The sequence below is a fragment of the Syngnathoides biaculeatus genome, chromosome 3 (genome assembly GCF_019802595.1).
Source record: "Syngnathoides biaculeatus isolate LvHL_M chromosome 3, ASM1980259v1, whole genome shotgun sequence".
Lineage (NCBI taxonomy): Eukaryota > Metazoa > Chordata > Actinopteri > Syngnathiformes > Syngnathidae > Syngnathoides > Syngnathoides biaculeatus.
This window is the reverse complement of record NC_084642.1, coordinates 42,703-56,951: the sequence shown is the minus strand read 5'-3', so window position 1 is coordinate 56,951 and position 14,249 is coordinate 42,703. Positions and strand designations below refer to the sequence as shown.

Below are 14,249 nucleotides of genomic sequence, written 5' to 3'. Positions count from 1 at the left end.
CCCTTAAGGCAAATAATGCATTGTGATACTCTTTTTAGGCATGAAACCATACTGTTGCTCAGAGATACTAACTTATGTCCTGAGTAAAGCCTCCACTACTCTTTCCCGTAACTTCATTGTGTGGCTCTTTATTCCTCTATAGTTCCTAGGGCTCTGCAAATTGCCTTTGTTCTTAAAAATGGGAACCTGTACATTTTTCCTGCAGTCTTCAGGCATCTTCTCGCCTGCGAGTATTCTGGATAATAAGTTGGTCAAAAACTCCACAGCCACATCTCCAAATTGCTTCCATACCTCCACAGGTATGTCATCAGGATCAACTTTTCCATTTTTTATCCTCTTTATTGCCTAACTTACCCCTTACCAATCATTGCCTCTTCCTTGTCCATCACACATGCATGTTCTACTCTTCCTTCTCTCATTTTCTTCGCTCATCAACTTCTCACAGAATTTGTTCCATCTATTTAGCACACGACTGGCACCAGATAACACTTTCATCTAGATCCTTAATCACACTTACCTGCTGGACATCCTTCCCATCTCTACCCCTCTGTCTGGCCAACCAATCGTGATCCTTTTCTCCTTCTTATGTGTCCGACCTAGTGTACACGTCATATGCCTCTTCACCACCTCTACCTTTGCCCTTCGTCGAATCTCAATCTATTTCATTCGCCTCTTCTCAGTCATCTCAGTGTCTTAACTTCTTCTTTGCTAACCTCTTTCCTAGTATGACTTCCTGTACTTTTTGGCGTTCCACCACACAGTATCCTTCTCCCCTTTCCTACAAGAAAACACACAGAGTACTCTCCTGTCTGTCTCTCTGATCAACTTGGTTGTAGTTGTCCAGTCTTTCGGGAGTCTGTCCATCAAGAGCCTGTCTCACCACTTTTCGAAAGGTCCGCACAACATTCTTCCTTTCTCAGCTTCCACCACATGGTTCTCAGCTCTACCTTTGTCTTCTTAATTTTCCTGCCCATCACCAGAGTCATCCCACACACCACCACCCGATGCTGTCGAGCTACACTTTCCCCTACCACTACCTCACAGTCAGTAACCTCCTTCAGATTATATCCTCTGCACAAAATGCAATCCACCTGTGTGCTTCTACCTCCACTTTAGCAAGCCACCCTCCCCTGGTGTTCCATTTCCATCCTTTTTGGAAAGTACACCACCATCTGTCCCTAAAAGTTCCTTTCCTTGATGCTGTACTTACTCATCACTTCTTCATCACCCCTGTTTCCTTCACCAACATGTCCATTACAATCTGCACCAATCACAACTCTCTCTGTGTCTGGGACGTTCGGAACTACTCCATCTAGTCTCTTTCAGAATTTCTTATTCAGCTCTAGGTCCCATCCTACCTGTGGGGCATAGACGCAAATCCCATTATACATAACACTCTCAATTTCAAGTTTCTGCCTCATTACTTGATGAACTCTTTCACCTCTAAGACATTTTTAGCCAGCTCTTCCTTTAAAATAACCCCCACTCCATTTCTCTTCCAATCTGTTCCATGGTAAAATAATGTAAACCCTGCCCATAAACTTCGTCTAGCCTTATTACCTTTCCATCTGCTCTCTTGGATGTACATACAGTGAAGAAAAGAAGTACTTGAACACCCTGCTATATTGCAAGCTCTCCCACTTTAAAATCATGGAGGGGTCTGAAATTTTCATCGTAGGTGCATGTCCACTGTGAGAGAGATAATCTAAACAGAAAAATCCAGAAATTACAATGTATGATTTTTTTAATGATTTGTGTGATTGAGCTGCAAATAAGCATTATGAACACCTGTCTATCAGCTAGAATTCTGACCCTTAAAGACCTGTTAGTCTGCGTTTAAAAGTCCACCTCCACTCCATGTATTATCCTGAATCAGATGCAGCTGTGTGAGCTTGTTAGTTGCATAAGGACACCTGTCCACCCCATACAATCAGTAAGACTCAAACTTGTAACATGGCCAAGACCAAAGAGCTGTCCAAAGACACCAGAGACAAAATTGTACAACTCTACACGGCTGGAAAGGGCTACGAAGAAATTTCCAAGCAGCTTGGTGAAAAAAGGTCCACTGTTGGCGCAATCATTGGAAAATGGAAGAAACTAAACATAACAGTCAATCTCAATCAGAGTGGAGCCCCATCCAAGATATCACTTCGTGGGGTCTCAATGATCCTTAGAAAGGTGAGGAATCGGCCCAAGACTACAAGACAGGACTTGGTCAATGACCTGAAAAGAGCTGGGACCACCGTTTCCAAGGTGAGTGTTGGTAATACACCAAGACGTCATGGTTTGAAATCAAGCAGGTTCCCCTGCTTAAACCAGCATGTGTCAAGATCTGCCTTACATTTGGCAATGACCATTTGGATGATACAGAGGAGTCATGGGAGAAAGTTTTGTGGTCAGATGAGACCAAAATTGAACTTTTTGGTCATAATTCCACTAACCGTGTTTGGAGGAAGACGAATGATGAGCTCCATCCCAAGAACACCGTCCCTACTGTGAAGCATGGGGTTGGTAGCATCATGCTTTGGGGGTGTTTTCTACACATGGGACAGGACGACTGCACTGTATTAGGGAGAGGATGACTGGGGCCATGTATTGTGAGATTTGGGGGAACAACCTCTTTCCCAAAGTCAGAGCATTGAAGTTGGGTCATGGCTGGATCTTTCAACATGACAATGACCCGAAGCACACAGCTAGGAAAACCAAGAAGTGGCTCTGTACGAAACATATCAAGGCCTAGCCAGTCTCCAGACCCAAACCCAATAGAAAATCTTTGCAGGGAGCTGAAACTCTGTGTTTCTTAACGACAGCCTAGAAACCCGATTTAGAGAAGACCTGTGTGGAGAAGTGGGCCAAAATCCCTCCTGCAGTGTGTCCAAACCTGGTGAACAACTACAAGAAACGTTTGACCTCTGTAACTGCAAACGAAGGTTACTGTACCAAATATTAACATTGGTTTTCTCAGGTGTTCAAATACTTATTTGCAGCTGTATTACACAAATCGTGAAAAAAAAAGAAAGAAAAAAAAAAATCATACATTGTGATTTCTGGATTTTTTTTTTAGATTATCTCTCTCACAGTGGACATGCACCTACAATGAAAATTTCAGACCCCTTCATGATTTCTAAGTGAGAGTACTTGCAACATAGCAGGGTGTTCAAATACTTATTTTCTTCATTGTATCAACCTTTCTCCTTATCATCATGTCAACCAACTCCTGAGCTTTTCCTGTCATTGTCCCAACATTCAAAGTCCCTACACTCATTTGTAGCCTCTGTGCATTCCTTTTCTTCTTCCGACAAATCCGCTTGCCTCCGCTTCTTTACCTAACCCTCTGCATTTATCCGGGCTTGGAACCAGCCTCCAGATTGCACTGGCTTGTGACCACTTCAGCCTGCATTACCAAACATCGGATCAATATAAATACAATTAATTATCTTCATATAATACTGTACAGTGAAAGGTCAATCACCAAGTCTTGAGTTATCAAAGCTGAATTACAATGAAAAGTGATTTCAACAGCTAAACAAATGGAAAGCCACATATTATAACCAAAATACAATTTATATTAGTTGAACAAAAACATGGTTGTTCACTGAGCTCAGATTTTTAATCTGTCATCTTGTGTTTTTAAAGTATACCGTAGGCCAGTTGTCGGATGGAGATGGGCATAGTTTCCTCCTGGCTGAGGGTGAGGAGGCCTTCATTTGCTTTCCTGCAGGTAGACACCAGACAACAACATTACAACTGGGAATACTGTATGTATGTCAGTGGCGGAAGATATGTGGTGTGACAATTATCCTTTCCTAGAAAAGAGGTAAGGGGGAAAAATGGAACAGAATTGTGGTTCATAGCAGATAAACTCAAGTGTTATCATTTTGACGGGGATTGTTTCTCCATACAATTTCAACATTTGCCCATTTTCTTCATTCAGGCATTTTCTTTAACCAAAATAAACTATCGACAGAAAGTATGGAATGAATGCTAAATTTTCTCCCCACCAATACCAGATATATATGGGAAATTTTTAAATTTATATCAGGGGGCTTTTCCAATTTCTAGACCAAGGACCCCCAAACTGATGGAAACCTGGAGCAGAGATCCCCTACTTCTGTATATTGTATTCAATTGTTTTATATTAAACTGCTCCTGTAATAGAACCCCTTTTCATTTCCACTACACACAAGAGGTGGGAGTGTAATGTTTCCTCCAATGAGGGTGTTGGGGACACCAAGAAAAAAAAAACAAAATGTAAACCATGGAGTTCAGATGGAACGAGTTTACTTGACTCCATTTACACGGTGAAAACTAATTCAGAAAATGCACTCACTCTTTACGAATACGGCCATGACAGGCAAAGAGTTATTTCAACTCACAATTTAAGAAGTTTTTTTAAATGCAGCCCTATGAGGGCACAAGCCACTGCAATCTGTAGCTAGAGGTTTAGGAGCAGGGTTTAAATTATTTTACTATGAAGTACATGGGAAGACATGGAGTAGGGGTTGTTTTAAAGGAAGAGCTGGCTAAGAATGTCTTGGAGGTGAAAAGCTCAACTGATGAGTCTGAAATTGGAAATTGAGGGTGCTCTGTGTAACGTGATGAATGACTATTCACCACAGGTACGATGTGAACGAGTTGAAAGTGAAATTCTTGAAGAAACTAGATGAACTAGTTCTGAGCATCCCAGAAAGAGCTGTGATTGATGCAGATTGTAATGGACAAGTTAGTGAAGGAAACAGGAGCGATGAAGAAGTGATGGTAAAGATGGTGGTGGACTTTGCAAAAAGGATGGAAATTACAGGAATGAACACTTTTTTTTCCCCCCAGAAAGAGGCAGGAACATATTATGACTACAAGAGCGGAGGTAGAAGCATGCAGGTGGATTATATTTTGTGCAGGCAATGTAAACTCAAGGAGGTTACTGAGTGTAAAGTAGTGGTAGGGGAGAGTGTAACTCGACAGTATAGGATGGTGGTGTGTAGGATGACTCTGGTGATGGGCAAGAAGATTAAAAAGACAAAGAGCAGAGAACCATGTGGTGAAAGCTGAGAAAGGAAGAATGTTGTCTTGCCCTAGAGATCTCGATGGAGTGGAGGAGCTCCCAGAGGACTGGATTACTACAGCCAAGGTGATCAGAGGGAAAGGCAGGAGCATATGTGGTGTGTCTTCTGGTAGGAAAGGGGAGAAGGAGACTTGGTGGTGGAACCCCAAAATACAGAAAGTCATACAAGGAAAGAGATGAGTGAAGAAGAAGTGGGATATAGATGACAGAGGAGAGGCGAAAGGAATACATTGAACTGCGACGTAAGACAAATGTAGAGGTATGGAAGCAATTTGGAGAGGTGGCTGCGGAATTTTTTACCAACTTATTCAACAGAATAGTAGCGGGCGAGAACAAGCCTGAAGAATGGAGGAAATGTGCGAGTTCCCATTTTTAAGAACAAAGGCGATATGCAGAGCTGTGACGTCATCGTCCCAACATTCAAAAGTCCCTGCACTCAGTTGTAGGCTCTGTGGGGGCGGGTGTCCTTAACCCGGTCCACGACCGATCCGGTATGGTATTTTTTAGATGAACGCTCATATTAGTTTGGCACAGTTTTACGCCGAATGCCCTTCCTGATGCAACCCTCTGCATTTTTCTGGGCTTGGGACCGGCCTACAGATTGCACTGGCTTGTGCCCCCATAGGGCTGCATTGCCCTCTTCCAAGCGGTATTGTATTAAAAGTACGTGAACATACCTCAAAAGCAAGCCTTAGATAAACATCCTCTCCTGATGACCACCAACACATTTTTTCCTCACTTTGTCCTGATAATACAGTCGTCGCATCATCGTCACAGTAAAGAGTGTCACCGGTCACATTTGAGTTGACAAGATATAACCCAATGATTGCAAAAAACAGAATACGGTGGTATCAGAAGCCAAGATTTTATTGCAGTAGTCTGATAAAGTGGAATCGTGAAAGAGCAAATTTGTCAAGTCAACTGATCCAGGTATTAAGTGTTGTCTGTCCCACATCACCAACAGAACTTAATTTGCCATCATATTTATCGTACTGTGTCAAAAGACATGCGACAAAACTAAAACTGCTTTGGGATTCAAATGTATTCATGATGGTGACGTGGAGTAAATGTCCATTGCAGAGCTGATCATTAACTGCCAAATTATGACAAATATGATCCGCTGATCATCATAAAATGCAAATTATTGACCGATACCAATCAGGCCAATAGGATTGGTGTAAGGTATAATTATTTTCTCAAAACTGTATAGTCCTAGTCTTGATTGATGACTTTCTATTGGACCCACATTATTAAAAGCTTACAGACTTACTTACAGACTCAGTGACGAGGACTTGAGTTGGTTTGGACACACAAACAGACGTGATGTTGTGGCTTAGTACAAACAACTATGACCATGATTTTTTTAAAAATACTGTGTAACCACATTGTTTCATGACAAACCATGGAGATGAAGATATGAATACTAATTGATAAAGCTACTCAGTATCAGATATTTCATATCCTGTCACCTGCAGGTTTTGGTATTCAAATGTTTTTGCATTCAAATGACAAACTGTATTGTCAACCAACATACTCATTTTGACCAAAGTTGAAAGTAAAATAAAAATGGATTCTGATGGTACAGTCTCTTTAAGAATCTCACTGAATTGAATTCCCTCAGTCAATAGAGCTCGTGCACTTATGTCAACAAATCACGTCACTGGCGGGAAGTGTCGGTCAAACAATTCTTCATTCTTCAATGCTGAGTCGGTTGCGGACGATGCGAAAATACGTTTTATAGAGAGACGCCCAGTGTTTTGTCCGATACCGTTAAACATTTAGAAGGTGATAATAAACGATGGTACGTGGAAAAATGAGGGGCACTTGGCATAGAAGACCCATAGTTAATGCGGATGTCGATGTTTTTGGCGATGAGATATCTGACTATTAAACAGCTTCCGCTTGTCTTGGAAAACTGGATCTACACATTTATCTGGTGAGTAAGTCGTCGAGATTTAGACGGAAGAGTTTGAAAGCATAGAAAAGTTGGACGCATACAAGTACTTCGTTGCTGGATCTGTTTTCAATCACGAAGAGTAAGATTTTTTCAATAAAAATACCAATATTTAAATAAAAGACCCCTGGTTTTACACAAACTCGCATTCATTAACAATTACTGGAGAAAAAAAAAAAAGACGAGTCGGCTCCTCCATTAAAGTGTATTGCGGCCACACGTTAAACTTTGGTAAACTTCTCTGTGAGAAATGTTTTTTTTTTTTAAATATGCATTGTTCTCAGATGAGTCCAATTGCGTATTTAAAAAAAGAAAATACACAGCTGGGATAGGCTTCAGCCACCCATACACGGAAACGGGTTGCGGCCACACGAACTTCGGTAAACCTCTGTGTGACTGATGGTTTATTTTCAATTTTTAAATATGCATTAGACTCAATTGAGAACAATGCATATTAGAGATAAATAGAGAAAAAAAAAAAAAAAAAAAAGTCTGTCGGGCAGAAGTTTACCGAAGATTAATGTGTGTCTGCAACTCAATTTGTGTACGTTGGAAATGACTCCCTGTCGGTTTTTAGTTTGGTTGGTTTTTTTTGTTTGTTTGTTTTTTTTTAAAGCACTGTTCTCAAATGAACCAACTTTGCATTAGAAATACTTCTTGGGAATTTGAGCTTGAGAAAAACAATTCCTACCTGAAGTGATGGCTACACAGTTGTGTGTATTTGGTTGGGAACCATCCATCACGTTTAATTGCCGAAATCCATCGATCTTTTCTCATCTTTTCAGCTGGTATTCCATAGAATGATCTCTTTGAATATCTGTCTCGTCTGTTGTAACAACCAACAGCACAACAAGTCTCCAGCATTGTGTATACTCTGCTCCAGTTCAATGTCCCTCACACAGTCGAGCAGCTCTTTTCGGCAATATGGCGCCGTGAAATTGGTGACGTCTATATACTGAGATCACGCAGTCTTTTTACCTTTGAAGTTGTACATATATTTTTCCAGAAATATTGGTGGCTTACAAGTTGGATGACTTCACGGTCATTCATCTATAGGCTTTCCACTATATTTATTGTTGCAGCATTATGTAAAAAAAAAAATAAATATGGACTTACTTCAGCAGTTTATAATAAGCGAAGCGGAAAGTCTCCTGCAGGAGGACGGACAGCACCACACCAAAGATGAGGAGGCCTTTCTGCTGAACCGCACTGTCCTTGTTACTTACTTGAACGGAGATAAACCAAACCAGAGAGGACAATAGGAGAGAGACAAGCCAGAAAAAAGCTCTGGAAGAAAACAAGAAGACCAAATGACGTGAAGAAAGTAAAAACATAGCAGTTTTGCAAGTTGATGACAGTACTAATTGAAAAAATATTTCTCACGGAATCCAGATTTAGGAAGTATGCAGCACAAGGATTTTTAAATGAACATGGAAAAAAAAAGTGCTTTTGTACATAAACAAATATATTTAAACAAATATTTAGTAGTATGTTTCTACATTTTAAAACAAACCGTAATAAAATGATTAATGCTTTAATAAACTCCATGTTGCGGTAAATAGAATGCCATGTCGCAAATGAGGATTAAAATGAGAATGGTTCTGATACCTAACCATCTTTGAGAAAAAAAAATACATACCATTTTCAGAATAATATTTATTTCCTACACTGTAATTTATTCCTCATAAACATAGTACAACATACAATCTTAAAAAATAAGCTCTATATAAAGAGAGAGAGAGAGAGAGAGAGAGAGAGAGAGAGAGAGAGCGAGAGAGAGCGAGAGAGAGCGAGAGAGAGCGAGAGAGAGCGAGAGAGAGCGAGAGAGAGCGAGAGAGAGAGAGAGAGAGGAGAGAGAGAGAGAGAGCGAGAGAGAGCGAGAGAGAGCGAGAGAGAGCGAGAGAGAGAGAGAGAGAGAGACACACACACGCACACACAATAAAGCCGGGGGGCGCACAAGCCACTGCAATCTGTAGGCTGGTCCCAAGCCCGGGTAAATGCAGAGTGTTGCATTGGGAAGAACCGCCGGTGGAAAACTTTGCCAGACAAATACGAGCGTTCATCTAAAGAATACCATACCGGATATGTTATGGCCCAGGTTAACAACGCCTGCCCCCAACACCGTGAACCTGCAGGGAATCGACGGAAATTCAGCTACTGTGGGTCGAAGACAAAAAAAAGTGGAGGAAAGCGGATTCGTTGACAGAAGATGAGGAATGCACAGAGCCTACAACTGAGTGTAGGGACTTTGAATGCTGAGACGATGACAGGAAAAGCTCAGGAGTTGGTTGGTTGACATGATGATGAGGAGAAAGGTTGATATATTGTGCATCCAAGAGAGCAGGTGGAAAGGTAGTAAGGGTAGAAGTTTAGGAGCAGGGTTTAAATTATTTTACCATGAAGTAGATGGGAAGAGAAATGGAGTAGGGTTATTTTAAAGGAAGAGCTTGGCGAAGAATGTCTTGGAGGTGATGAAGCTGAAACTTGAAATTGAGGGTATTCTGTATACTGTGATTAGTGGCTATGCCCCACAGGTAGGATGTGACTTAGAGTTGGAAGACAAATTCTGGAAGGAACTAGAAGTTTTTCTGAGCATCACAGACAGAGAGTGAGTTGTGATTGTGCAGATTATAATTGACATGTTGGTGAAGAAAACAGGGGCAATGAAGAAGTGATTGGTAAGTACGGCATCCAGGAAAGGAACCCTGAGGTACAGATGGTGGTGGACTTTGCAAAAAGGATGGAAATGGAATGAACACCTTTTTCCAAAAGAGGCAGGAACATAAGGTGACCTACAAAAGTAGATGTAGAAGCACACAGTTGGATTGTATTTTGTGGAGACGATGGAATCTGAAGGGGGTTACTGACGGTAAGGTAGTGGTGGGGAAGAGTGTAGCTCGACAGCGTAGGATGGTGTGTGTAGGATGACTGATGGGAGGAAGGAGGATTAAGAAGACAAAGGTAGAGCAGAGAACCATGTGGTGTAAACTGAGAAGGGAAGAATGTTGTGCGGCCTTTCGGAAAGTGGAGAGAGGCTCTGGATGGACAGGGGAACTCCCAGAAGACTAGACTAGTAGAGCCAATGTGATCAGAAACACAGGCAAGAGAATACTTGGTGTGTCTTCTAGAAGGAAAGGGGAGAAGGAGATTTGGTGGTGGAACCTCAAAATACAGGAAGTCAAACAAGGAAAGAGGTTAGCGAAGAAGTGGGATACAGATGACAGAGGAGAGGCGAAAAGGAATACATGCGACGTAAGACAAATGTAGAGGTATGGAAGCAATTTGGAGAGGTGGCTGCGGAGTTTTTGACCAACCTATTCAACAGAATAGTAGCGGGCGAGAACATGCCTGAAGAATGGAGGAAAAGTGCGAGTTCCCATTTTTAAGAACAAAGGCAATTTGCAGAGCTGTGGAGACGCTGTTGCATCACTTCCATTTCGCCGGTGTTGTCCACCCTCCTCAACAAGAGGAACTTTTGCTTCCAAGGAGAATGCAGGATCCGTCTCTCTCACCACTTCCAGCCCGATTTGGCCAAATCACCATGAATCCTCGTTTTTATTTCCTTAGTGTGGTCCAAAAACAAACAGGAAATGTGATAAATAAAGTAGCAGGGGCAAAAAGAATACATTGAGATGTGACGTAGGTCAAAGGAAGAGGCTAAACAAGAGGCATATGACGACATATACAACAGGTTGGGCATAAAAGAAGGAGAAAAGGATCTCTCCAGGGTGACCAGACAGAGGGCTAGAGGTGGGAAGGATGTGCAGCAGGTAAAGGTGATTAAGGATAGCGATAGAAATATGTTGACTGAGGCCATTAGTGTACGAAGTAGATGGAAAGAGTACTTTGAGAAGTTGATGAATGAGGAAAATGAGAGAGAGAAAAAAAAGAGTAGAAGAGGCAATGTGAAGGACCAGGAACTGGCAATGATTCGTAAGGGGAAATTTCAAAAAGCACTGAAGAGGATGAAAAATGGAAACGCAGCTGGTCCTGATGACATACCTATGGAGGCATGTAAGCAATTTGGAGAGTTAGTCGAGTTTTTGACCAACTTTTTCAACAGAATACTAGCAGGCGAGAAGATGCCTGAAGAATGGAGGAAAAGTGTGCTAGTTCACATTTTTAAGAACAAAGGCAATTTGTAGAGCTGTGGGAGGAATAAAGTTGATGAGCCACACAATGAAGTTTTGGGAAAGAGTAGTGGAGGCTAGACTCAAGACAGAAGTAAGTATCTCCGAGCAACAGTGTGGTTTCATGCCTAGAATGAGTACCACAGACGCATTATTTCCTTTGAGGATGGAAGTGGAAAAGTACAGAGGAGGTCAGAAGGAGCTACATTGTGTCTTTGTGGATCTAGAAAAAGCCTATGACAGCGTACCAAGACAGGCACTGTGGTACTACATGCGTAAGTCTGGTGTGGTTGAGAAATATATACAGTACAGGACATGTATGAGGGCAGCAAAACAGTGGTGAGGTGTGCCATAGGTGTGACAGAAGAATTTAAGGTGGACGTGGGTCTGCATCAGGGATCAGCTCTGAGCCCCTTCCTGATTGTTGTGGTCATGAATAGGCTGACAGATGAGCTGAGACTGGAATCTCCTTGGACCATCATGTTCGCAGATGACGTTGTGATCTGCAGTGAAAGCAGAGAGCAGGTGGAAGGAACAATTAGAAAGATCGAGGCATGCACTGGAAAGGAGAGGAATGGAGATGAGCTTAAGTAAAACAAAGTCTGTCTGATTGAGAAGGGTGGGTGGAGGGGGAAGATTGAGGCTCCAGGGAGAAGTGATAGCGAGGGTGGACAACTTCAAATACTTGGGGTCAGTTTGTGTTTTAAGAAGAAGATGGGCTGTGGCGAGCCCTAACGGGACAAGCCAAAAGGTAAAGAATATCTGTACAGTGATGAAAATGAGTATTTGAACACCCACTATTGCAAGTTCTTCCACTTAGAAATCATGGAGATGTCTGCAATTTTCATCGTAGGTCCATGTCCACTGTGAGAGATAATCACATAGATACACAAAGACAAAGAGAAAAATCCAGAAATCACAATGTATGATTTTTTTAATCATTTGTGTGATACAGCTGCAAATAAGTATTTGAACACCTGAGAAAACCAATGTTCATATTTGGTATAGCAGCCTATGTTTCTAATTACAAAGGTCAAACGTTTCCTGGAGTTGTTCACCAGGTTTGCACACACTGCAGGAGGGATTTTGGTCCAGTCCTCCACACAGATCTTCTCTAAATCAGACAGGTTTCTAGGCTGTCGTTGAGAAACACGGAGTTTCAGCTCCCTGCAAAGATTTTCTATTGGGTTTAGGTCTGGAGACTGGCTAGGCCACGCCAGAACATTGAAATGCTTCTTACGCAGCCGCTCCTTGGTTTTCCTGGCTGTGTGCTTCGGGTCATTGTCATGTTGAGAGACTCAGCCATGACCCATCTGCAATGCTCTGACTGAGGGAAAAAGGTTGTTCCCCAAAATCCCATAATACATGTCCGCAATCATCCTCCGTAATAGGTCTTTTCAGGTCATTGACCAAGTCCTGTCGTGTAGTCCTGGGCTGATTCCTCACCTTTCTAAGGATCATTGAGACCCCACGAGGTGACATCTTGCATGGGGCTCCACTTCGATTGAGATTGACTGTCATGTTTAGCTTCTTCCATTTTCCTAATGATTTCTCCAACAGTGGAACCCTTTTCACCAAGCTGCTTGGCAATTTCTCTGTAGCCTTTTTCAGCCGTGTAGAGTTGTACAATTTTTTCTCAGGTGTCTTTGTGCACCTCTTTGGTCATGGCCATGTTACAAGTTTGAGTCTTCCTGATTGTATGGGGTGGACAGATGTCTTTATGCAGCTAACAACCTCACACAGGTGCATCTGATTCAGGATAATACATGGAGTGGAGGTGGACTTTTAAAGGCGGACTAACAGGTCTTTGAGGGTCAGAATTCTACCTGATAGGCAGGTGTTCAAATACTTGTTTGCAGCTGTATCACACAAAATAAATTGAGAGAAAAAAAAAATAAAATAAAAAAAAAAAAAAAAAATCATACATTGTGATTTCTGGATTTTTCTTTTTAGATCTCTGTCACAGTGGATATGCATTTACGATGACAATTGCAGACCCCTCCATGATTTCTAAGTGGGAAAACTTGCAATATAGCAGGGTGTTCAAATACATATTTTCTTCACTATATACTCACTCACACTTTCTCTTCACATTGTACAAATAGTCCGAGCATTCTATCACATCTGAGAATGATTTCATCAGAAGAATTTCAACAACAACAACATTTCTGACCAAGTTAGCCAAATCAACTTGAACATTAACAGGAACAGCTACTTTTACCAATCAACTTTGCTCCCCATCTGTAACTAATTCATTTCCATTTTTTGTTCCTTTGTTTTGACCATGTATCTGGTAAGACACAGAAATGTCTATCAAAGGGGGTCGTAGGAAAAGGTTCTCTGGATAGCTGATGGTCGAGACATGGAAGCAGGTTTCCTCAATACAAGGCGTGGTGTCAACTTCAAACTAGTCGTCAGCTAGCCATTTTAAGAACTACTGTATTTTTATGGTCTTTACAAATTTTGTCTGAACAACATATAATAATGTAACTGGAGAGACATTAACAGAAATCTTGAATATAATACACCTGGCTGACTGTACCAGGGAACAAGTTACCATCATACTTGATCAGGACCCATTGTTCAACTTCAATGGTGGACTTGTCATGTTAGGTTCCACTTCTCATCTCAGAGAGCACATGGCAGACTTAAAGAAAGCATGTGCAATTTTACCCACAAAAGCAAGAGACCTCTTATGTATTAATGACTCCTGGTTTTGATACAAGTGTTGGATTATCTGTTCCCCTAGAATCACCCTAAGCTCTCACTCTTTTATCTTTTTCTTTTGTATTGTGCTGTGGAGAATCCAGTCACTGTCGATACTGTTGCCTGAATTGTAAAAAGGCAACCTCCAGTACCAGTGTGTTCAGACAACTGGCAATAAATCCTGGATGCTCCATCACACACTGCATCAGATGGTCTGGGTAATCTGCCATTTTCTGGTGAATATATTGACTCTTGTGGCAGCAAAAGCTCTCCTATTGTTTGCACAGGTATGCAGCATTTAAATGCACACATTTGGATATAATAAAAATAAATGAAAATCTGTTCACATTCACAAATGTCTACAGCTCAAAGACCTATATCAGTCCTGTAAACAGAA

General features: G+C 41.6%; 1 protein-coding gene across 3 annotated transcripts in view; it reads right to left on the bottom strand.

The window, feature by feature from the left end:
• Window positions 1-14,249, bottom strand: part of aph1b (APH1B gamma secretase subunit) — a 109,272-nt gene that overhangs the window by 82,373 nt on the left and 12,650 nt on the right. For all 3 annotated transcript variants that reach the window (XR_009794049.1, XR_009794048.1, XM_061813401.1), the window contains exons 2-3: window positions 8,133-8,303; window positions 3,642-3,715 (exon numbers count right to left, since the gene is read on the bottom strand). Coding sequence is in view for 1 of the 3 variants with exons in the window: in XM_061813401.1 (XP_061669385.1) it covers window positions 3,642-3,715; window positions 8,133-8,303 (245 nt within the window). In the remaining 2 variants the exon portion in view is untranslated. The remainder of the gene's footprint in view (window positions 1-3,641; window positions 3,716-8,132; window positions 8,304-14,249) is intronic.